The 23,637-nt window shown below is 35.4% G+C and overlaps 1 protein-coding gene across 1 annotated transcript; it reads right to left on the bottom strand.

The window, feature by feature from the left end:
• Positions 1–92: 92 nt before the first annotated feature.
• Positions 93–21,650, bottom strand: LOC118194046 (uncharacterized). Its single transcript, XM_035365233.2, has 2 exons — positions 21,554–21,650; positions 93–1,596 (listed from the first exon to the last, which is right to left on the bottom strand). Exons 1-2 carry the CDS (start codon positions 21,589–21,591, stop codon positions 651–653), a joined length of 984 nt encoding a protein of 327 aa, XP_035221124.2. The 5' UTR covers positions 21,592–21,650; the 3' UTR covers positions 93–650.
• Between the last annotated feature and the right edge of the window lie 1,987 nt (positions 21,651–23,637).

Raw genomic sequence — 23,637 nt, forward strand, 5'->3', positions numbered from 1 at the left:
ATTTTTAGTTAAATTCCATTAAAATGTTCTTCAGGACTGAAAAAAAAAAAAAAAAATGTTTAAAATCTTTGTTAGGTATATTATGTCTTTTATTGAAAATGAAAATAACATAAACATTAAAATAAAAATGACTGTACAAAGTTATTATATCTTTTGAACAAGCAAAAGAAATCACATATTCGAATTTTTTAAAAATACAACGCAACTAAATACTTCCTTATTAAAATGGCAGCCACCATTGTCCGTCGCGCTTTTTTCCCGAAATTGGCAAACACAGTTGTCCAGTCTTTAACATGCAAATTTCAAACGTCGGTAATTCTTAATTTAGTTGGCTTCATAATAAGGTATTAACCAAAAATAGAATGTACATGGCAAGGCATAAATAGCATATTGCCTATTTTAAAATCTTTAATGCGGATAGTTTGTTTAATAAAAATAATAAAAATATTCAATAAAGAAAGAATTCATATAAAATGATCATCAATGAGCAGCATAATTCATAATATTCTCAAGCAATAAGTCATAATCTGCGAAGAAATAAATCAGAATATAATAATGCTAAATGAAAAACAGTTGGTTCAAATTTCTTTCTAAGTAGATATTATTATCGAAGTAAACTTTATGTAAAAATATATTTTACAGTACCTTTTTTATAATTTATTATTTTCCTGGCACAGAGCTAAAAACTTCCAAAAAACGTCTTCCTTACTTTTGTCAAATGAACCAAACATACGATGCGTCGAAAGCAAAGAATTTCGATTTTCTTTCATTCTATTACGAGATATTTCGGATGAAATTTCATTTGGTAAATAATTTTGGATTTCACCTCTTGGAAAATTCCCTATTTCATTTAAAGCAGGAAACTTTTCGAAACAGGGCTCATTTGTTTGTATATAATTCATGGTATATATCATGAAATATTTTTGTTGAAATTCGTTTGTAGATGGTAAAACAGGCAGTGATATATTAGAATTCCCAGCCAATTCTATTTGGTCTTCCTGCATAAGACTGTCACTTCTTGAAATGTTACCAACTGGAGAAATAGGAAATAGAGGAATTTCGATTGTTATGAGAGCATCATTGGGTAGTGCACCTTGTAATCTGAGCATTGCTGCAAGAGCGGAAGTCGCTCTAGTATATTCGATGCGAATCTTTGGAATTTCGCCCTCTATGCAGAATTCAGAGTAACATATGGTACCGAATGCTCTAAACAATTCAAAATACATATCTCTTGGGATGTTACAATCAATTCCAGATACCAATACACTTCGAGACCTAAAATCGCATTCCTTTTCCAGTTGCATGCACTGATAAAAAAGTGCTGCTCCATCATACAGAGTAAAATTCAATCGGGAAACAAGTCGTTTTACTTTAAAAGCACACAATTGAGTTACTTCCTCGTTATCGTATACAAAGATAACAGCCTTCTTCTGGGGGTTGAAAATATCAGGTATAATTTTCCGCATATTTTTCCAATATATGATGTCGCTGAAAAGAGTAAAGAACTTACCGAAATTGAAAAAATTAGGTAGATTTCCAATTACCATACAACTTCGAAAATGAGTTTCTTCAGGTAGAGGCTGAGCACCTGTATTTCTGGAATTAAAAATTAATTTTTTTCAGACATCTTTACAGAATTTAAAAATTAATTTTTTAATACGCTTAATGAAGAAACTGTCATTAAAGAAATTTGTGAGGTTCCACTATATTAATGAACCAGTTATTTTATGTTTTGTATCTCTCACTTTTCCCTTTCCGTTTTTCCGCCAGAATGCGAGGAAAATGAAGGTGAGGTTTTTAGATTGTAAAACAGGACATGTTCTGGCTCTCGTGGCCACGTTACTAGGTTGCTATCATAGTTCTTCTTTTCTAATACTAGGTTGCTATCATAGTTCTTCTTTCTTATTATAATTGCCGGCAGCTGAATTCCGCCTGGTTAAGTTTTGAGCCAACTTCGTGTGTTAAATTCATTGTCTGGCCTTCGACTACTAGCTTATTTGAATTTATATTTTACTTACTGTTATTTTAAGTTATCTCGCCACAAGTAGTTGGCTGAGTTATAAGCACAAAGTGTGCCTTCTATACTTATTTAGTTTTAATAAAGGGTCTTTTACACCCATCCGAAGTTTCAATTGTTAATTTAGACTTAGCGATAATTCGCTTAACGTCTACCAAGAATTTAGACACACTACAAATTGATTTACAATTTACGAATAAAAGTGATCAGAATAATCTGAAAGTAGTCCGAGTGAAAATGACTGAAACTAGTCTCAGTAAAATGACTACATTTGAAAAGTTATAGCATTCTGTAAATGTAAATGATTTTCCATATACCTGAAAACAGAACTAAAAACTAGGTATTTTTTTATTTTTAGTATTATTGCATGTAAATTATTTATTTTTTAAATTTCATTAATATTATTATTACAAGTTTTAAATATTACCATCATTTAAATTTAAAAACTTGTTTAACCTCAAAATTACGTCTGACTTTGATCATTATGTTGAAAATCCTTGGAATTTTTCACATGAATACTATTATAAGTAGAGCTTTCATTTTCATTATACTATATTTCATTTTCAGACATCTTTACAGAATTTAAAGATGATAGCTTTTTAATACTTTCCTTGAATCGTAAATTTTTAGTTGCAATGCAGATACATCATAAAAACCCTCCGTATTTGCTTAGTTCCATAACTGTATAATATCCAATGTTATCCGAGCTTAGAAATATATATCCATGTATAACAGAGTTATACTTACTAACCTCAGCACAGTTCTAATCATCAGAAATAACAGTGAGATTCCTTATTTATTTATTTATTTATTTTAGCTTTAGCTCGAATCAGTGAGTTTCCTGAGATTTTCCTGCTGTTGAGCATTCCATTATTCTGGGAATGTTTTTGACGACGAAACTTGTGAATGCAATTGAAATACTTTTGATACTCAATTAAACATTTAAAATGTGATCTTAATCATTTGCCTCCCTGATAGGTGTAGTAGTTCGTGTTCGAATCCCGGAGAAGGTTTGAACTTTTATAAGCGTATAGTGCTGTGCAGAATGAAGGCACTTAAAATACTGGTGATCCAAATGTCCTCTCAAGAGGTTTGGTAATAGGGAAGAAGGATTTTAGGAAGTGAGACACTTTAAGATCATCCCCCTCCGGAAAAACTTTTGACTTAACTTTCCTCGGTTTTTACATATTTTGCTGTCGACCGTTTACGACAATGTCACTAAGCAGTCCGATTTACGGCCAATAATGGATAAAGGTAACGTCACAATGCACTCATAAGAACTTCGCTTTGATTTCGTATGACCCCTGAAGTATGTATAGTAAACCGGGTTAAATTTTTTAAGGAAGTTATAAGTTCAGTGCTATTTTTTTTTTTTTTCTTTCTTCCCGTTGCATTTTTAGCCCACCAGCGGCTGAACACTGGTAGTTCGGTCCGAGGTTCGAATCCCACGAACGGGCTGGCTGCCTGGGCGTTTTCGTGGTTTTCCCCATGTGTAACGTGTATACGAGCCAGTTTTCCTTAGAAAGTCCTCCACGAAGGCATCCCTCCCTTTAGGTAGATAGCCCTCGTGTGCTTTGCCAAAATTAAATAATCCAATCCCATTGCATTTTGAAAAGAGGATTAAAATTTGGGGCACGTTTCTATAGAACTGCAAACATGAATATTTTCAGCAACTTTGATGGACAGATTATACTGATGCGCATACTCAAAACCTTAAAAGACTGTAGAATTCGTGAAAATGACGCAATAAAAGACATTGCCAGATAGTAGGTCACTACTCGGACTCGTACTTAGTTAATGAATTTATATGCTTTCGATTTCATAAAGAAAGTGGTCGCTTTTTTTAAGCTCGTAGCTATTAAAAATTTTATATGGCATATTTGTAACTTGTATCTGTTGATCATCTAATTAAATAAAGAACGTTCTGTTAATATATAACTAGATTAAGATAAACCTGATCCTTCAAACTTTCACCAGAATCATTGGGGCAATTTTGGAGGGATTTCTTCCATCTTTCACGGTTGACAACCAAAATACGTTAAGTATACCTCCCTCTCCTCGTAAGTGTAAAATAGTTGTTGCCTCGTAGTTGCCCTCTACGGTGCACCTTGGGCAACCTTCTCGTTGATGGGACTCTTATGGTGCACCTTGGGCAACCTTCTCGTTGATGGGATGACTAAATGACCGATGAGTTTGGCCTTTTCCGACGAATGTTTAGCTAGTAAAACATCAGACCTTTGGAGGGAAAAAATAATAATGATTTAGTAAATTTCAGAAAGAATTGGGGAACATTGAGCTATGAGCATTTAATATACACTAAGAGTCATATTTCTGATACGCTTCCAACGCCATTCGATCTTGTTGGTAGCCCTGATGATACAGGTGATTCTAACAACTAGACAATAGCTTGTAAAACTCAACAAAAGGGTACTGAATTATTTAAAATTGGCAAACTATTTGTGAATATGTATATGCGGAATGGAAGGGGCATTTTAAGGAAAACTCGCTCGTATTGACGTTGGACATGGTGAAAATCACGAAAACTCACAATCGAAATTTCCTGGAGACCGGATTGTGCATCAGGCTGTGTGCTAGAATTTGAACTCGTATCGAACTACCAAGGTTCAGCCGTTTTACTACTCAACATCTGGTGGGCTCGATGAATGAAAAATGAATTCCAATACTATTTAAATTTCTACAAAACAAAAATTAGTTTACCGCTGTTAACAAATACTGAGATTAGATATACATAGATCATGAATATTACTACATGTATTTCATATCATGCATATACATATTTCTTCAATCCAAAATAATTCCTACAATTACCTCCGAAACTAGGACTAATATACCTGAGAATATGAATTCCAGTAAATGCTTTTATTTGCCTAAAAATATCTGAAACACCGACAGAAATATATTTGCAGATTATTCTGAATGCAAAAGTCATCAGTCAACCAGTAGTTTTTGACCGAATTTTTTAAAGACTTAATCAACAGACAATTTTCGCGTTGGAATAGAATAACTACAAATGTATTACAATTACAAATTCCGGTCCGGCTATGGGTAGGGCCCAAGACCTCGCAGGAACTGTCAGATGAGGGTAAGGTGAAGGAATGAATACTTGAAGTGCGTACATCGTTAAGAGGAATCAGGCACGGGAGTCGAAGGAAACGAAAGCAGCCTTCGATGGTATGAGTAATGTTTGAATCAGGCAGATCGCTGCGTCTCTGAATGGAATAGAAAAAAATTGTTGCTGAAACATTCTCGGTAGATAAGGAAAATCCCGCTGCAGAAAAGGAAGGCAAATCACTGGCCCAGGAGTAGAAAAAGAAGATAACTTTTTCAGGTCACTTTCCATCTCAACTGCTCTTTAGTTCTCCCTCGCGGAGTTGAATCACTACAGTTAATCTTATTTATTTCTTCCATTATCTTTTTTTTTTCTTTTCTTCTCAAGCGCCCATTGAGAGTGGTGCAGAAAATGGAAGCAGTCGGGCTACCATATTCCAGAAAATCCCCCAAAAGAAAAGAGAATTTTCAGCACCCTTGTAAAGAACAAAATAATGCAAAAAATTCTACTTTTTCGTTCCTTCAGTTCAACCCTTTTCGTCCTTGTTATAATGTAGCTTTTGAAAGCCGGAAAAATCCTTTCCCTTTCTAATGAAAATATGTACTTATTTGTAAATTATTTCTCAATTAACCTACATTAAAAACATAAGAAATACCAGAAAGGCAAAATTTTATCTTTTACAGTGAATAAATTCCAATTACATAAATCAATAATTTGTATTTCTAAATATGCAAAAGAGGCATGTCTTTTTTACTCGAGTTAAGATAAAACTCAAAGCCGATTACCTGATTTTTTTCAGAGTTACGAAACTAATAATAAATAATAAAATGGAATTCCATTTTATTATTCCATTCTATTTATTATGGCGGGCATTAGCCATTTTAGGCTTTGGTCACTATTGAGTATAGAAGTGCTATCTTATTATTGGAATCACCTAATAGGCGGCCACCTTTGCCTGTTATGAAGAGACACAAAATACATATTAGTTAAAATCACTAACCACTTTCCCATCTGGGAGGCAAGAAATTAAGCTTACGAATGAATTATTAACACCCCTAGTTAAAAGATTAAATAGTAAATTAAAGTGCGTACCTGAATTTTGAACGCGATTTTAACGAATTAAATTAATTTGACTACATAACAGACAATCGGACGACTTCGCACATGGTCGCATGTTAGGGATGCGTGAAGTGGGTTGGTTATACCGAGCAACAGCTCGCCACCTGCACCGTACGATCATGCCTGGACAAAGGTGCAAGAATAATAGCTGAAAAGATACTCATCAGCGGAATTAAGGCTCTGGATGGCAAAACAGCAGGAAAAGGAGGCAAGATTAGATGCTTGTTCAACAGGCTCGAACTTCACTAATGGCATCATTATCGGTTTCTTTACATGCTACAGCTCTTTCATACCACCCGTGACACTTCACACTATCTCAAAGCGCATGGCTGAGGCAGGGTTTCACTCACATCTCCCTCTAAGACATCTGTCTATTTAACTCCACAACATCGATAAATTCGCGTGTAGTGGCGTCGAAGCCGATCGGCTGTCAACTGCCATCGATTAGCCATGCTGTTATTGACTATATTAACTGCCGTCGACTACACTATGCTATCAATCCTGCTTCAGTTTTGAAAAAGGTCACCAACGGGTCAATTGTATGGGGAAGCCAGGACCAAGCGGTCCGAATCAGCCTTTTGTTTATAGAAAAGGCTGATTGTTCATTAAAGTGAACAATCAGCAATATATTTATTTATTCCTTATTATAGTTATTTTATTTATGCTTTTACGAAAGTTTATTCCAAAATTATCATTACTTTTCTTGAAAGCGTTTAAATGATTTAAAGCAAAGCGTTCCATGCCAGGACTAAGCCTTTTCTATAAACAATAGCCAGGACCAAGCAGTCCCAATCAGCCAATTTTGTTTTATAGAGACACAGCCCTTACCCCTGGTGTGATGGTGTATGGTGCTATCTCTTATGGCAGCCGGTGGACTTTAGTTATCCTGCATACAACTTTAACAACTCAGCGATATGTTGATGATATCCTGCGACTGTTTGCGATATTCTTCATGGCAAGCCATCCTAGAGCCATTTCCAAAAGGACAACACTAGACGGCTCCCATGCGGCTGTTATATTTCTGAACTGTCTCTAAGCTGTTGATACTCTTCTTAGTCCAACAAAGTGAACAGATCTTTCGCCACACATATGGCAGATAATAGGCCGCCAGATTCGGGCACCCCAAAGTGTAGCAGACCTGGAGCAATAATTGAGGAATGTCTCGGATGTATCTCAGGATGAGATTAAAAATCTTTACCTCAACGTTTACAAGTATGCATCGCCACCAGGGGGCATTACACCAGTTACTGATTTCAAAATTCAGCGTGGAATTGCTAGCCACTGATGGATACTATAGCCTTGTGGGCTAATGATTTTTAATCATTTTCATTACCTGTGTATGAGCTTTACGCTTATTTAATTTCCATAGAAACAGTCACTTTCTTTAATCCAAAATAATGAATTATATGTGTTTGAGAGTTAGTTTTCTTTATCCACGGGAAAAGGAAACATTTACTCGAACAAAGAGCTATTCCGGGTCATAGAGATATTAGAACTGTAGAGTCATTAGGATATTTTTGAAGCCAGCGAGATGAAAAATTAGCAACCGCCTTCGCCGGGAATCGAACCACGGACCTCTGGAATACCGGCCCAGTGTGCAGAACCACTACACCCCGAAGGCTCGCTAGGGAAGTGAGGCTGGTTGTGACATTAATAACATGTCGGCCTTTGCCAAGCTCTGTGAGTTGCAGCATTGTAATTGTAGAACAAATCTTCACTCCTCCACAATTTTGGCATTTTTGTTGCATATTTTCAAGCTCTTTGTGAAATCAAGATGAAAAATTCGGTTAATTATTTCTCCCACAAGAACAAATTATTTGTGCGCAATCCAATTTACATCAAAGAAGCAAATTACATTTATCTTAATAATTTCTGGTTGACTTTGATGTGCTTACTTTCTTGGTGAACTTGAACATTTGAACTTGTTTGATGCTTGCTTTGTTTCTGGGATTTTCTTCAAAACCACCAAGTTTCATTCTCAGTCATGATGTTTGTAAGGAAGTTTGCATTGTCATGCATTTACGCGTTTTTCTTTCTGCTCATATGTAAACACACGATCGCCTCATTCCCAAATCCTCCAATAAATTCTCTCGAATATTCCCCACGACAGATTTGTTTTTTCAGAAAGCTGACCAATGGTGTTTCGATAATCTTTATTAACAAGATGGCGATCTTTAATTTTTTTTTTTAATTCTGCTTGTTCATGGACAGCCAGATCATGGAAAGTCTTCAACTGACAGATCGCCATTTTCAAATTCGATAAAAAAAAAAAAAAAAAAAAAAAACCACGCGTTACACTTGTGATTTACACAAAGCACCATTTTAGGGGTTTGCCAAGGCATAGCACGAGTAGAAACAGGTCAGCAATCATAATTGCTGATCTGTTTGTGTTTCTAAGTTGATCCGTTTGTGTTTCTAAGATGAACTACACGCATGGCCATAAATTAAGGATAATTCGGAGTCACGCGGAAATCGAACTCTAAAATAAATATATCACCTGTAAAATCACTACACACATCTTCAAGAATCATATGCAAATTTCAGGAAGTAACCAGATGACACCGATGGTACGTCACAATGACGAGAGCGTAAGAGAGTGATATATAAGGAATACGGGCAAAGAAGTAAAATTGTTCACAGGCGCTTTATAAGCATTTCAATGCAATAACCGAAGGACAAACACAAAGGACGCATTTGGGTGATTTTTTACGTGGTAGAATTATCGGCCGTCTGGAATGTGAGCGTACCCAACGGAAAGTATCAGACGAACTTGGAATTGCCCAGAGTGTCACCTCCAGGCTTTGGCAACGATTCCAAGATGATGGTAATGTAAGTAGACGTTACAGCACAGGTCGCCCCAGAGTTACAACGCCGAATGAGGACTGGTATTTGGCATTTACTGTCAAAAGAAACATGCGGGGCACAGCCTCAGACCTGTCTCCTCAGCTCTCTTCAGCCACTGGTATGACAATTTCAAGGCAGACCGTGTACAGACGCTTAGGGCAGATTGGTCTATATGCTCGTAGACCTGTCAGATGCGTTCAACTTACTGCAACTAACTGCCGCCTGCGGTTAGCCTGGAGTAGAGAGCATGCATTGTGGACACCGCAACAGTGGGCTTGTGTGATGTTTTCCGACGAGTCCAGGTTTAGCTTGCAGTCTCATTCTCGCCGGACTTTCATATGGAGAGATCCAGGTACCCGTTACCACCAAGAAAACATCATTGAACGACACCGTTACGGTGGTGCAGGAGTGCTCGTTTGGGGTGGAATTATTATGGGTTCCAGAACTGACCTGCATGTTCAAATTGGAACCATGACAAGCCAAATCTATCGGGACGTCATTCTGGAACAACATGTACGTTTGTTTCAGGGCGTCATGGGCGCACAATTTGTGTTTATTGATGACAACGCTCGTCCTCACCGTGCAAACATCGTAAGAGAATGCCTTCAATCGGAGGATATCACCCGTATGCACTGGCCAGCACTCTCACCGGACTTAAATCCAGTAGAGCACGTGTGGGACATGCTTGGCCGACGAGTTGCAGCCCGTCAACCTCCTCCTACATGTCTACCGGAACTTCAGAGAGCATTGCTTTTGAGTGGTGTAATATTCCCCAAGATCAGATCGATAATTTGATACTCAGCATACCTAGGCGTTGTACGGACTGTATTGCATCGTCTGGGAGACATACAATGTATTAACAATCATACCAACCATGTAATATTGGTTTTTTGTAAATAGGTTTTTTTTGTAATTTGCTCCAGGGAGAAAAAATCGCTAATTTTTTTAATAATATCAAACATATAGCATTTTTTGTTGCTCTTTACCTTTTGTTTAATAAATAAGCTTTACAAATAAGTCAAATTTGTTTTGCTTCTAACTCTTCCTTTGCCTGATTTTGCATTATCCTTAATGGAAATGAGTGTACTTTACACAGAACTGCTTCAGTCAAGGCTATACCGATTGGAAAAACCCAAACGAACACTACCTAACGAACACGATCTGTAATTACAAAATACGTGCACGTGCATGCAGTATTGCCATTCTGTTTTGTTATTTTTTTTAATTTTATGTCTTTTCAGGGAATACCTTAATTATATTTTGTACAAAGTAAAATGCAAGTACATGCGTATTGTTATTATGATTTAATATATTGAAACATTTGAGTCGGAATCTTGAAATTCGATATAAGTGGGTTCGACTCTATTTCTGACGGAGGCCAGTGCTTAAATTGCGCCGGAGCCCACCGGAGCCCGGCTCCAGTACTTCTCAATACTTAACATAAATTACAATTCTAGCCGGAGCGCACCGGAACTCTAAATAAGATGAGATCTGGTAATAAAACTGAACTACAATTTAAAGGGGAAAAAATTAGAATTCCTAGCGTTTTATTTTAACAATAAGCAGACCTTGCAATACTCTATTTCCCTAGGAATATGAACTCCTAAAAACATAAGACGTTCAAGTAAAGTCCCCTCACTCACATGCGGAAACCTTTACCTTTAAGAAGGGCAATAAATTTGGGGGAGTTTTTTTAGGAACGCGTAAATTTCGCGCCATGCCATCGTATCTAGTGTATTGTTATCGATGCTTACAGTTAGTTATTCTCGCAGGAAGGAAAATTTGTGTTCTTAAATGTGCGTTAAGCGATAGCGAGTACAATAAGAGTGAAATATTGAGATAAACTGCTCAAGCACATCCTATACATCTCTTTCCCACAGTATCCACTAATGGGGGAGAAGCATAACCAGTAACTTTACATTCATCCTTAGGAGTCAGATTCGAGACTCATTTTACCCTGACACACATCTGCTTGATGGCTATAATTATATCATCAGAGAGCCGCGGTCAAAGAAAACGTTCTCTCTCACCAAGATTCCCCCTTTTTTTTGTTTCCACCCACTCATACCCCCTTCTGTTTCGCCCTGGAATTTTCATCAGCTACACTTTAAGTATATTTAATTTTTGTGATGATAAAATAACTCCCCTCCGCTACGATCAGAGCTTAATTTGAGCCAGTGCTTCTTAGTTTTTCTAATAAATCATAATTCTAGCCGGAACGACCGGAGCCCTAAATAAGAAGGCTCCGGCACTTCTTTTATGTAATTGAATAACAATTTCAGTAGAAATTTTATCTCGAAAATTTTATTTTAACGATAAAATTACATTAAAAATCCTTATTAAATTTCAATTTCTCTCTTTACATTTTATTTAATTCTAATTATTTAATTACTTCAATCTTTTATTTCAGTAAAAATAAAATTAATTATCTAATAATTATCAATTAAATTTTAATTAATTAATCATATAATAATTATTGAATAAATAACAATTTATAAACATTAATTGAATAGCTATTAATTAATTTGACAATAATTAACTATTTAATTTTAAAATTATTAAAGAGTTTAATAGTCATTTTATTTATTTATTTACTCTTGCTCCTCTTTGCTGATGGTCTTCTATAGGGCTCCGGCACTTCTAATCTTAGAAATTAAGCCCTGACGGAGGCTTCGCTTTTCCGTTTTTTTTTGGCAATTTCTTGTTAAAACGAACACAGTGCTTGATCGCCAAAATTGGCACCTTAAGTAATTAATCTCTAATTTGTTGAATCGCGTCCTTATAAAGTAAAATTACCTAATTTTATTTCCTTATCATTAAATATATTAAAATAGATATAATAATTTGTCATTTACATACATCGAGTTTGATGTTCTTTGGTAGCATAAATTAATATCCAACTGCTCACAGACTTTAAGCTAATTATCGCTAAGTTTAGACACAGAGCTAGAAAGTCTAGAGAATGTTTAATAAAACTTTTATTAAATAGAACTGTGAACATAGATTCACGTCTCGGCTTAACAGGATGAACCAACCACTTGGGGCGATGCAACTTAAAACAACAGTCAAATTCACTGTTACAAACTAAGTCTATTAGCCAAAGACTTCACAATTGTTTTAATATGAAGATGTCTTAAACTTCTCACCGGCGTAACAATTTAAATGTCGGCAACTATAATGCAAAGCCGACGAATTACATTTTAGAGAAGCTGGCTAAACCTGGCAACGCCTCGAGAAGCAGAAACATGCTCTGTCTTGCAGTCCAAAAATCTCACCTTAAATACTCTTGAACGAATTTGCATTCTGGTAGGGAAAATAAAACAGAAGTGACAGTAAAGACCTAAATCATAAAATAACTGGTTGCTCAAACACATATTTCCTAAGGTTATTTTATTTATTCTTTTACGAAAGTTTACTCCAAAATTATCATTAATATTCTTGAAAGCATTTAAATGATTTAAAGCAAAGCGTTCCATAATAATATAGAAATTTCTGAGGTTAAAAAATTTTAGCTTTTATTTGAAGAGCGAGTTGGAAGTTATATTTCACAATCAATAAATATTATCCATAAGACAATTAAATTTTGCATTTCATCACTGACATCAAATGTTATATAACTCCCTTATAATTGTCTAAGTAAAGAGAGTTTAAAGGTTTGTAACGTTGCGCGCCTCCAACTTGCACGCAACCAAGAGGTGACTGTGAAAACTGTATAAAACACAGAGTCTTGTGAAGGGTTTAAGTCCCTTTTTATTCAACGTAAAAATTACAATTGCGTGCTCCTGACGCTCACAGACTGTGCCAACTCGGCAGTCAAATAAAAATAATAACCTGAAAAGAACTTGAAGACAAGACTCTAACTACGAGGCTCTCTAAAATAACTAACTCACCGCGTTTTACAACACCGCTGCTAATTCAGCAGACTTGAAGCTCGCTTGAACGATTAACACTACTTCCCGCCAAGCACATAGGCCGAAACGCGGGGTTCTTCAATTTCTCGCTAACTACCTCCGCGCTCGTGAAGTAAGAATATCACACACCGAACTTGTTTTCTCTCTATTTAAATCATAATACTTCCGCTGATAATTTGAATCCTTGCGCGTTCTACTAAAATTTACATATTCTGGCATTGGCAGTTCCAGGGGAAAGTAAGGCTTGACAGGAAAGATAGTTTAAACTTAAAATAAATGTTAGTTAAAATAAATATAAACCCTACAGGTTAACGACAATCTTATTGAGAGTATTGAAGAATACATAGCAATTTGGCAATAAAAATGCATATTCTGCGAAATATTGCTAAGTAATCTTTGAACTTAAACAAAATACACTGGGAGAGCAGCGAACTGTTTAAATGGTATTAAATTGACTAAGTTATTTGGTTTGATTTATTTTGATTGTGGCAATGCACATTTAGGGCTATCTGCCTCGAAGGAGGGATAGCCTTCGTGAAGGAAACAGAGAGACTGGTTTGTATCTATGTACACATGGAGAAATTCACAAAAACGCTGGAAAAGCATAGTATACGGTACGGCCTTGGGGTGATTTTGAAAATTGTTGCCAACATCAAAAAAGACTCATTTACTGTGTTTATGTTAGCAATGCAGATTTGAGGCTGCATTTTAATATATAGCTGTTAATTTTTAAAATTATCGTATTCATTCATCTGGAGAACTGCTAGTTGAGTGATTTAAAAGGCATCCGTAACTTTTTCTTTGCTATTGTTATTTACATTTCCTGGCGCTCGCGACAGCATTTTACTTCTGGTTTTGAAAGAATGTTTCAAGTAAAAAAAAGATTAAGAAGGAGGACTTGTTATATGCCGCCGAAGAACCTGTTGCTACATTACCTCAAAAGATCATAGTAGCGAAACTGAAAGAAATTATTTTGCAGAGTAAGCAGTATTTCTAGCTTTGACAAGGTACAAATTTCATTCTTGGCTATCATCATTACACTGAGTAAGCAGTATTTGGAAGATCCCCAGTTCGTTACAGATTTTTGGTAACAACTGTTAGTGAACGGAGGTAGAAAGAAGAAGAGTGACTAAAACAAAGAGAGGAGGGAAATAATAAAGAGGAAACGTTAAAGCAAATAGAATAAGAAGAACGGGAAAAGATAAGGAAACGAACTGGAACTGGCGTGAATTCATGCAAAATCGCGAACGGCAGGTGATTTTCAAAACTCTTTCACCGGATCTAAAAAGAAATTTAATTTGCCGAAATTAGAGATTAGACAATTTAGTAGTAACATTAAGAATTGGCTACCCTTTTGGCGTCAATTCCAACAGATTCATAATGATGAAGTAATTGCACCTGAAATTAAATTTATGTACCTTATTCAAGCAACTGTAAGTGGATTCAGAGCACGAGAAATTGCAGAAAGCTTACCGCCAACAGGAGCCAAATACGTCAAAGCAATTGATAGTCTCAAAACTCGGTTTGGAAGAGATGAAATTTTAGTGGAGGTTGTAGAGACATTATCTATTTTTGAAGCAGGAGATTTGAAAAATGAGCAAACGCCTTCAATGGTTAAATATTGGACGACACCCCAAGTACTTTTGTAGTAGAAAATCGCGGTCTCACTTGTATTTAATAACCAATAAATTAACTACAAGTTTAATTTTACTTTCTAGAGTCATTAGGTTATTTAGAAGCAGGAAAGATAAAATATGAGCAGCGCCTTCGCCGGAAATCGAACCACGGACCTCTGGAATACGCGCCCAGCTTGCAGACCACTACACCACGAAGGCATGCCAAAAAGGCGGAAGAACTACCTTATTAGGTTTATGTTAGAGAGTTGTTAAAACTGATAATTGTGGTTCAAAAACATGAAAAAAATTTCAGTGACATTCCTGTACAATAAACTCGAAAGGTATCTTAGAGCACTAAAGATACTGGGAGTAATTACTGATAAATACGCTTCAATACTTTATCCTATGTTTGAATCTCGTTTTCAAGAAAAGTTCCAGAAAGCATGGATCAGAAGAGCTTCTTCCGCAACCTCAACTGATGCTTAGGAACGGTTGACTAAGATGTCCTTCCTTAAGGCTAAAACTTGAAGAGAAGAAAGGATAAATTTAGTCATGTCTGTTTTGGGTTTATGTTCAAGTGAGAATCGCCAATTATTTAAGAAAAGAGGAAGGCATTTGACCACAAGAAGAGTACCTACAGCTGCAAATTTACTCACTACAGCTTCAAAGGATGTGAAGAAAGCACATATTTTCTATTCAGGGAAGCATTCGAGCTCAGAGTGTTTTTCTGCTCAAAAAATGAGTTTAGCTGAGAAGCAGAATATTTTAAGGGATAAACAGTACTGTTCCGCTTGCTTGACAGCTGGACATACAGTTGCTAAGTGCAAAGTGTTTCTAAAATGTACAGTATGCGGTAGAAAACATGTGCAACTTATTTGTCATACTCTAGATGCTAGAAATAGGGTATCGGAAAAGAGAGATGAAAAATGTGCAAGTTCTGAAATTAGCATGTCTAACATCACTTATGATCCAAAGATGTTCTTTCAAACTATGTAAGTAAATAAAGCTGTGTCAGATAGTGAAGAAGTACTTATTAGAGCAGTCCTAGATTCAGGGTTCCAAAAAAACATATGTATTGAAAAATCTAGCTGAAGAAATGAAATGTAGCTCAATGAGAAAAGAAACTCTTATACACTCTTTATTTGGAGGACTAATTCTGAAAAATGTGAGCACATGTATTATAGAATCAGATTAAAAAATCCAGTAAATAATATAACTTGTAATATGGAAGCTTAGGACCAGCCCACTATATGTGATAATATTACACCTGTTAGTTCAAGTCTACAGATCAAAAAGCTTCAAGAAATGAAGGAAACATTATAACATGTTGGTAATGAGACACAACCTGTTCAAGTACTTCCTGCAGCTGACGTGATAGGAAAACTTATGACAATTCAGCATAATACTGACTTGTGACAATGGAAACTTTACTTGGTTATCGGGAAAATTTCCTGATAGAAAGATATCTTCAACCAATGCTATGCTTGTAACTTCCCTTTTAGTAAAAGAAATGGATATTTCTGAAATGTGGATATTGGATTCTTTAGGAATACACAATCTTTCAGAAAAAAGAACTAAAGACAGGCTTCAATGAAACATTTTTAAAGACTGTCAAAGTTGATGAAGATCAACGTTTCTTTGTTAGTTTACTATGGCTTGACGGTCATTTACCCTTGGCAGACAATTTTAGTCTTGCACTAAAAATGTTACAAGTGACGACTCGTAAGCTTAAACCTGAGGAGTATAAAGAAGTGTTCAAAGAATGGTAGCGAGAAGGCATCATCGAAGAGTTCCCAAAGAAGAAATTAAGTTTTTTGTTACCATATGTCCCATCGATATGTTGTGAAGGCGAACATTACGACTAAGATCAGACCTGTGTTTAATGCTTCTTCTAAAGAAAACTGGACTCCCAGACTTAATGATTGCGTTGAAAAGGAATTGAATTTAATAAAATAAATTCCTTCCATAATAACGAAGTTCCGCTTATATAAATTTGGCATAACAACTCATATACGCAAAGCGTTTTTGCAAATAAGTCTCTATAAAAAGGATAGACATTTCCTCCGATTTCTATGGTACAATTAAGATGATAAGCTGAAACATTATGATCATCGCAAAGTTGATTTTAGTATTTCTTGTAGTCCGTTCTTGCTAAGGTCAACTATCCGATAGCATTTAAAAAGAAAACTAGATGAAGCCAAGCAAAAGAATTAAAAATATCCTGAAGATATTATCCGACAACTGATGCTCAGCTTTTATGCGGATAATTGCTTGACTAGCTTCAAAACTGAATCAGGCTGAAGCAATTTATTAAAGTTGCATTGAAATTATGGCTAAAATAAAATTTGATTTACGAGAGTGGGAGTACAGTAATCCATCTGAATCTATAGTAAGTCCAACAAACGCTCTAGAAATGATGTGGGGCACACATTGTGATATTTTTTCCATAAACATACTTGATTTGAAAGAAGTTACGAACGTAGTAATCACCAAAAGAAATATTTTAGCTATTTCGCAGAAAGTTTTGATCCTCTCGGTATAACTGGTCTCATGATACTACATCCAAAACTCTGGCTACAAAACTTGCGGAAGTTAAAAATTAGTTGGGATGAAGAAGTTGATATAAAAACACATCAAGATTTTTTAAAATGGTTAAATGAGCTCAGATATTTGCAACATGTTAAGGTGCCAATATGTCTCCACTGTGAGGAACTCGAGCACATTTCACTACATTTTTTCAGTGATGCGAGCAAACTTGCTTATTCGACTGTAGTCTTTCTTCGAGTTGGTAAGGAAAGCATTGCTCGTGTACTACTGGTGCATAGTAAAATTAGAACTGCTGCTTGTGGTAAAAAAGAAACAAAAATTGCTATGTTGGAACTCATTGGTGCTACTATTTTCTGCTCCTATTTCCTCGGAAATCCTGAAAGAGTTTCAAACAGACAATGCTTATTTTTGGACTGACTGTATTAGTTTGGTTAAAAAGAGAAGACTCGTGGAGTGTATTTGTTCAGAACCGCGTTATAGAAATTAGGAATTTGACACCTGTTAAAGCATGGAGACATGTGTCTATCTTTAAATCCTGCAGATCTTCCGAGTAGGAGTTGCTCAGCGCAGATATTATGAAATTCGAAATGGTGCGAGCGTCCCATCTAGTTGTATCTTCCACCTTGTGAATGGCCAGTAACCAAAACAGAACTGGACGTCAATGATGAAAAAGTACTTTAAGAGAAAATAACAATCGTGCCTTCTGTGGTAAATATTCAAGTAACAGAAATCTGGAGCGATCATTCCGCCCCCCCCCCCAATATAAGAAATATCGGCATGGATTAGCGGCATGGATTCTGCGTTTTCTCCATAACATTTAGCATGAAAACAAGGTAACTTGAGCTATGAAGACTTCAAAAAAGCGCAAGTTATGTTTTTCAAGTGCATACAGTTATGGACTTTCCAAGACGAGAAGCTTCTTATTAAAATGCAAGCGTTTAGAGATAAAGTAGGTCTTCTGAGAATAAGAACCAAACTTGTGGACAATCTTGAAAAAGAAGATTTCAGATACTCAATTTTCTTACCTGCCTATGCTGTCGTCCTCAAGTTAATCCGCGAAGAGCATGAAAAAATGCAGGTTCTTCAATCTTACTTGCCAGGCTTAGGAAAAGGTTCTGGATTCTTAAAGCTAAAAAGTTAGCAAAACAAATTCCTTCTAAATGTGTAACTTGCGTTACAGATCTAAACCCCTAGAAGCTCATTTCGCTTCGCTACCTAGAGATAGAGTTACTCAGACAAGAGACTTAGAGGTATCCTCTCTACCTAAGGTAGGAAGATAAGGCTTGGATCGTATTATTCACTTGCGCCATATGCCGAATGGTCCATTTCGAATTAGTCCAGTCACTCACTACAGATGATTACATTCAAGTCTTAAGACGATTTATTGCGAGAAGAAGCAGGATTTCAGGTCTTGACTAGGATTACGGCTCGAACTATGTAGGAACAAACAGTGCGTTCGAAGCATTATATTGAGATAAAATACTTGTCCACTCAACCGCTCAGAAAATCGCTTGGAAAGTTATTCCATCCACAGCACATGGCGGGGTGGGTGGAGGAAGCGGATGGTAGAAAAATCCACCATAGACTGCGAAGAGCTTCACCATCCGATGTGACCGTGAATCAGTATTAAATTCTAGACCCCTGACCTACATACAAGATGACCCATGTGAACTGGTACCATTGACACCTGGAATGTTTATTCATGGAGGCAGCAACTACGAGACTCAAGATCATGACAACCTAGACCGATTTTCCTTGATAAAACGCATAAAGTACTTACATAAATTACGTTAAAATCTTAGACAAAGATTTAGAAGTGAGTATCTTGCTCTTTTATTCCACAAGGGAGTAAGAAGAAAAGATGCTTTAAACAACGGAGATATTCAAAATCGTAAAAACAACCTTGTATTTAGCGTAAGTATAATGAAACACTCAATCGATTTCGAGGGCAGCTAAAGGTCCCTCCTCATCAGGAGAAAGAAATACATAGAAAAAAGAAAATAAAGGAGAAGGAGTCTCAGAAACACGTGGTCCTTATCAGCACTGCACGTGGTTTTTTAAGTGCAGTGCTGATAAGGACCACGTGTTTCTGAGACTCCTTCTCCTTTATTTTCTTCTTTCTAGGTATTTCTTTCTCCTGATGAGGAGCGACCTTTAGCTGCCCTCGAAATCGATTGAGTGTTTCATTATACTTACGCTAAATACAAGGTTGTTTTTACGATTTTGATTGTCACATTAGCGTGTTTCTCTTCTAGTCTAACGGATATATTGTTTTAATTGGGCATGATCATGTCCGACGCATCGACTGGCCTCTTGGAATAAATTTAGAAATCCATCTTGGAAAAGACGGTGTCCCTAAAGTTGCGAGAGCAAGAACCTGCAAGGGTGACAGCATATATCCTTTTAAAAGAATTTATCCATTGTTGATGTCTTGAAGTCTTCTAGAAAAAGTGTCATATCCGTCAGAGCTATTCTAGATCCTTCCGTTGAGAACACTGATACCATTAAAGTGAGACTCCTTCCGAAAAGTAAATCAGGAAGAACCATGTGTGTCATATCCGTCAGAACTATTCTCGATCCTTCCGTTGAGAACACTGATACCATTAAAGTGAGACTCCTTCCGAAAAGTAAATCAGGAAGAACCATAATAATTCTTTATCGAATGGATTTATAAACCTTGTTTTTTATTTATTTATTTTTTTGGTACTTTTCCGTTTCGCCGGCGCAGATCTCGCCAAGCAGACTTTATTGGCGACAACATACAGTATACACATAAAAAATATTTTTTAAATGTTAGTTCTAAGATTTTTTTTTTATTTTGAAGGCATAAACATTTAATTATCGCTTAAAATTTTATAAAAAGCCAATAAATAAAGACAATAAATTTGTAAAAAGACATTAATTTAAGAATTTACTATGCTTTCATGGTTCAATATCCTGATTCGACGGTTCATATCACGTGACCCCAAGCGATCTGATCTCACGTAAACTACTCTACAGAAATCTAATGCTGTCTATAGTTATTTACATTAATTTCAAGTTAAATCTTAATTTGGAACACAAGTTTAAGTGCAAGAATTATTTCAATTCGTACGAATAGCTTGCTCAGAAATTTTGTAAAACTGCAGTGCTTTACTTCGCTAATGCATTCTCATAAGAATTGATGAATTGAACCCTTGACTTTACCTTTTCTATATTTTCGGCTTCAGGTAAGCGCTGTGATTGCATCCTAATTGACTTAATTACCAAAAATGGCCTTAGACTGATCTGATAAAAATTTTATGTAATTATATGCCAGTATTGAAAGAAACAATCAATCTGATAAGAAAAAGCTGCGACTTGTTTTGAAAACGAGGCGTAAAAGGTTACCAGCGGAATATTCCGTTTGGCATCGGTTGTACCATTATTGGCGACTTTATCGCTTGCGCCGGCAAAACGGAAAAGTACCATTTTTTTTATTTTTTTATTTTCAAATTTGGCAATTGCATAGGATGTAAGTAAATCACTCACAAATTTGGAAATTATACTTGTTCTAAATTTGGATTGCAAGGTTCGATTTGTAAATTTCACTTTGCAAGGTGGGAGTTTGTTGCAAATTGTAAAATAATAAATATCACTATTTAAACTTATCTTCTGCTTCACCTACGGTTTTCAGCTGGGTTTTAATCACTACTTTTCCTGTTATTGAATGGCAACGATAATTATTGTTGCTAAGAAAAATATTCATTCTTTTTTACGTAATCTTTAGAATGCTGTGATTTCAGTTTTTGTTTTTAAAATATTTTTTGTGTTAGAAACTCAAATTTGAAGCTTCATTTTTAACTGAAAAAAAAAAGCGGTTAATTTTTTAAATTATCGCATTCATTCATCTGGAGAACTTGTAGTTCATTTGAGTAATTTAAAAGGCAACCGTAGCTTTTTGTATGCTATTGTTATTTACATACTGCTCGTCATAAACACCGTGTTTACTGCTCATCATAATGTCGCTAAAAGTCACCTAATCCCGTATGTACGGTATACTAGGACTAAATCAAAACGCTCATGCAAATAGTTCTTTTAACCGGAAACGAACCCCATCTCAAACTAACAGTGTTCAGCGACTTTACCACTCGGCTGATGGTAGATCCTGATTGATTGCATTATGAAATTGATTAATACTCGTTTCAGTTAGTCATATTTGTTATTACTTTAACTGTGCTTTATGATATCTAACTAAAACTAACAAATTCATTTTAAGTTAAATTTCCTTATAAGTTAAAAAATGTTTTGAGAACGAATATGCTGATAAATTACATACTACATGTCACACTACACTACATACAAAAATTACATACTACATGTCACACTGATACTATAAAATTATATACTACAAGTGATTGTATAAGTGCATAAAAGAGTACAATTATATTAAAAAAATAAAGCAACTTACTGCTCTACCAACGTATTTTGCATTTTCTTTCTCTTCATGTAATAAAAAGCAGCGGTTTTATTTCAAATTTTTGGACACCATTTCTGAACGTGATTTTCACTAGAACGTGGGGAAAGAAAATTAAATATAAATTTTCAGCAATTAATAATTAATAATTCATTCACATTAATAATCAATAATTAATAATTCATTCACGGAAAAAAGACACATCCTTTTTATGAGATTTTTATTCTTGAAATTAACAAAAGAATTCACAGCATTTATAAAATAGAAATTAAGAAGACTGATTTCCTTTCAAATATTACTCACACATTATGATTTTAAAAGAGTTATTAGCATTGACACAAAGACCTAAACGATATCGAAAATTTATAACGTAATTTAATATGGCAATAATTCTTTGGCAGTAATGTCATTAGCTTACAGAGAATAAAGAAACATCCATGATATTTTCTTTGATGAGCATAAATATCCTTATACAGTTATTCAAGGCATTCTTTACAGAAGGATTTTTTAAATGCTTGAAAATAAATCTCATGTCCGATGTACCAGTTGATAGCAGTTCACGAGATATAACAGATATAATAATGATCTCCTCAAGAATGTTTTCTAGACAGATATAATAATGATCTTCTGACGACTGAGGGGTTAAGACTGCTAACTATTAGTCGTTAGCCATTTTTTTTTAAATCCCGGAGATCAGTCTAGCTGAATGGGCGATTCCGCGATTTCCTCATGTCTAATATAAAAACTAGCTATTTCCATTAGAACACTGGTTTTCAACCTTTTTTTTTTTTCCATGCACCCCTGTCGCCACTGCTAGAAGACCATTTTCCCTCTTTACCCGAACTCGAAAAATACTATAATTTTATTTAGATTTGGATTTATTTTTTAACATGTTTTTATAAATTAAGCAATAAAAAGATATAGAAAATGTCGATAAATACCAAAACTTGAATAAAGTAGTTTTTTTTTTTTTTTTTTTTTGTGTGTAGATAAACTGAAACCAAATACTTAACAGCTAAATTAAAGGCTGACCACTTCCCCCTGAAAGTCCCGCGCGAGGAAAAATTCCCCTCCTGATTAAGAGCCTCTGTCTTAGAAAGTCCTCCACAATGGTATTCCTTTACTCAAGTAGCTAGCCCTCCTGTCCTTTGCCTTCTTCATGTAACCTAACTGAATCCTTCTTACCCTTTTTTAGATGCCGCATTTTAGCTCAGGTTTTCCAAACCCTTATAACATCTTTCTCTTTCAGGTATGAAAATACAAGACAATATGCATACATTAGATTCGGTCATCTAAATGGAAAAGTGAATAAAATTGCTCAAGAAGGTTATGGCTGGGTTTCCTGGAAGGTTTAATATCAGTCTTACAAGCAAACAATGGCTGCTGAGTTTTCTTAAAAAAATGGGTGCATGGATCCGGGGCCAGAGCAATTTGATGCCCAGTGCAATCTTGTGGATCCTAAATTCTTCTGCCCAGTGCTAGAGATAGACGAGATTAGTTAATGCCTTAGGGCCCATTACGTTTTCAGTTTTTAAAATACGAAACATAATTTTAAATTAATAAATTTGTTTCCGAATCCATCTTTGATAACTCATATGTACAGATTTTATTTTAAATTTTGTGAATAAATTACATTTTTAATTATAAAGAATATTTATATTTTCTTTTCGAAAAATATAAAAATTAGAAATAAAATTGAATGCCACAGCAGCCTATCTTAGTTGTTAATTCAAGTGCTGCGTAATGAATTCTTTTGTTTACACATGTTGGCCCGTCTGTAGTTTAGCAGCATTGTCACCGAATGCGCAATCTAACCAAAACTAGCCTATTTTGTTTGTGATAATCATTTTGTATTTACTTTTACTGTTTTATGTATATATATATATTGGAACATAAGAAAGTCATGAGGTTCTGGCTAAGTTACCTAGAAGACTAGATCCTTTCTTGAACTATGAAGCGGCTATTCGCTAAGTTCAACTGTTTCAGTAACAGCACAAGAAAAAGGGTGAAAAAACTCTTTTAATCAGTCAAGAACAGTATGTACAGTTGGAATTCCTCGTCCTTGCAAGTCCTCCCCA

The sequence above is a fragment of the Stegodyphus dumicola genome, chromosome 10 (assembly GCF_044657685.1).
Source record: "Stegodyphus dumicola isolate Sdum_Otavi_A_Nest chromosome 10, ASM4465768v1".
Taxonomy (NCBI): Eukaryota; Metazoa; Arthropoda; class Arachnida; order Araneae; family Eresidae; genus Stegodyphus; species Stegodyphus dumicola.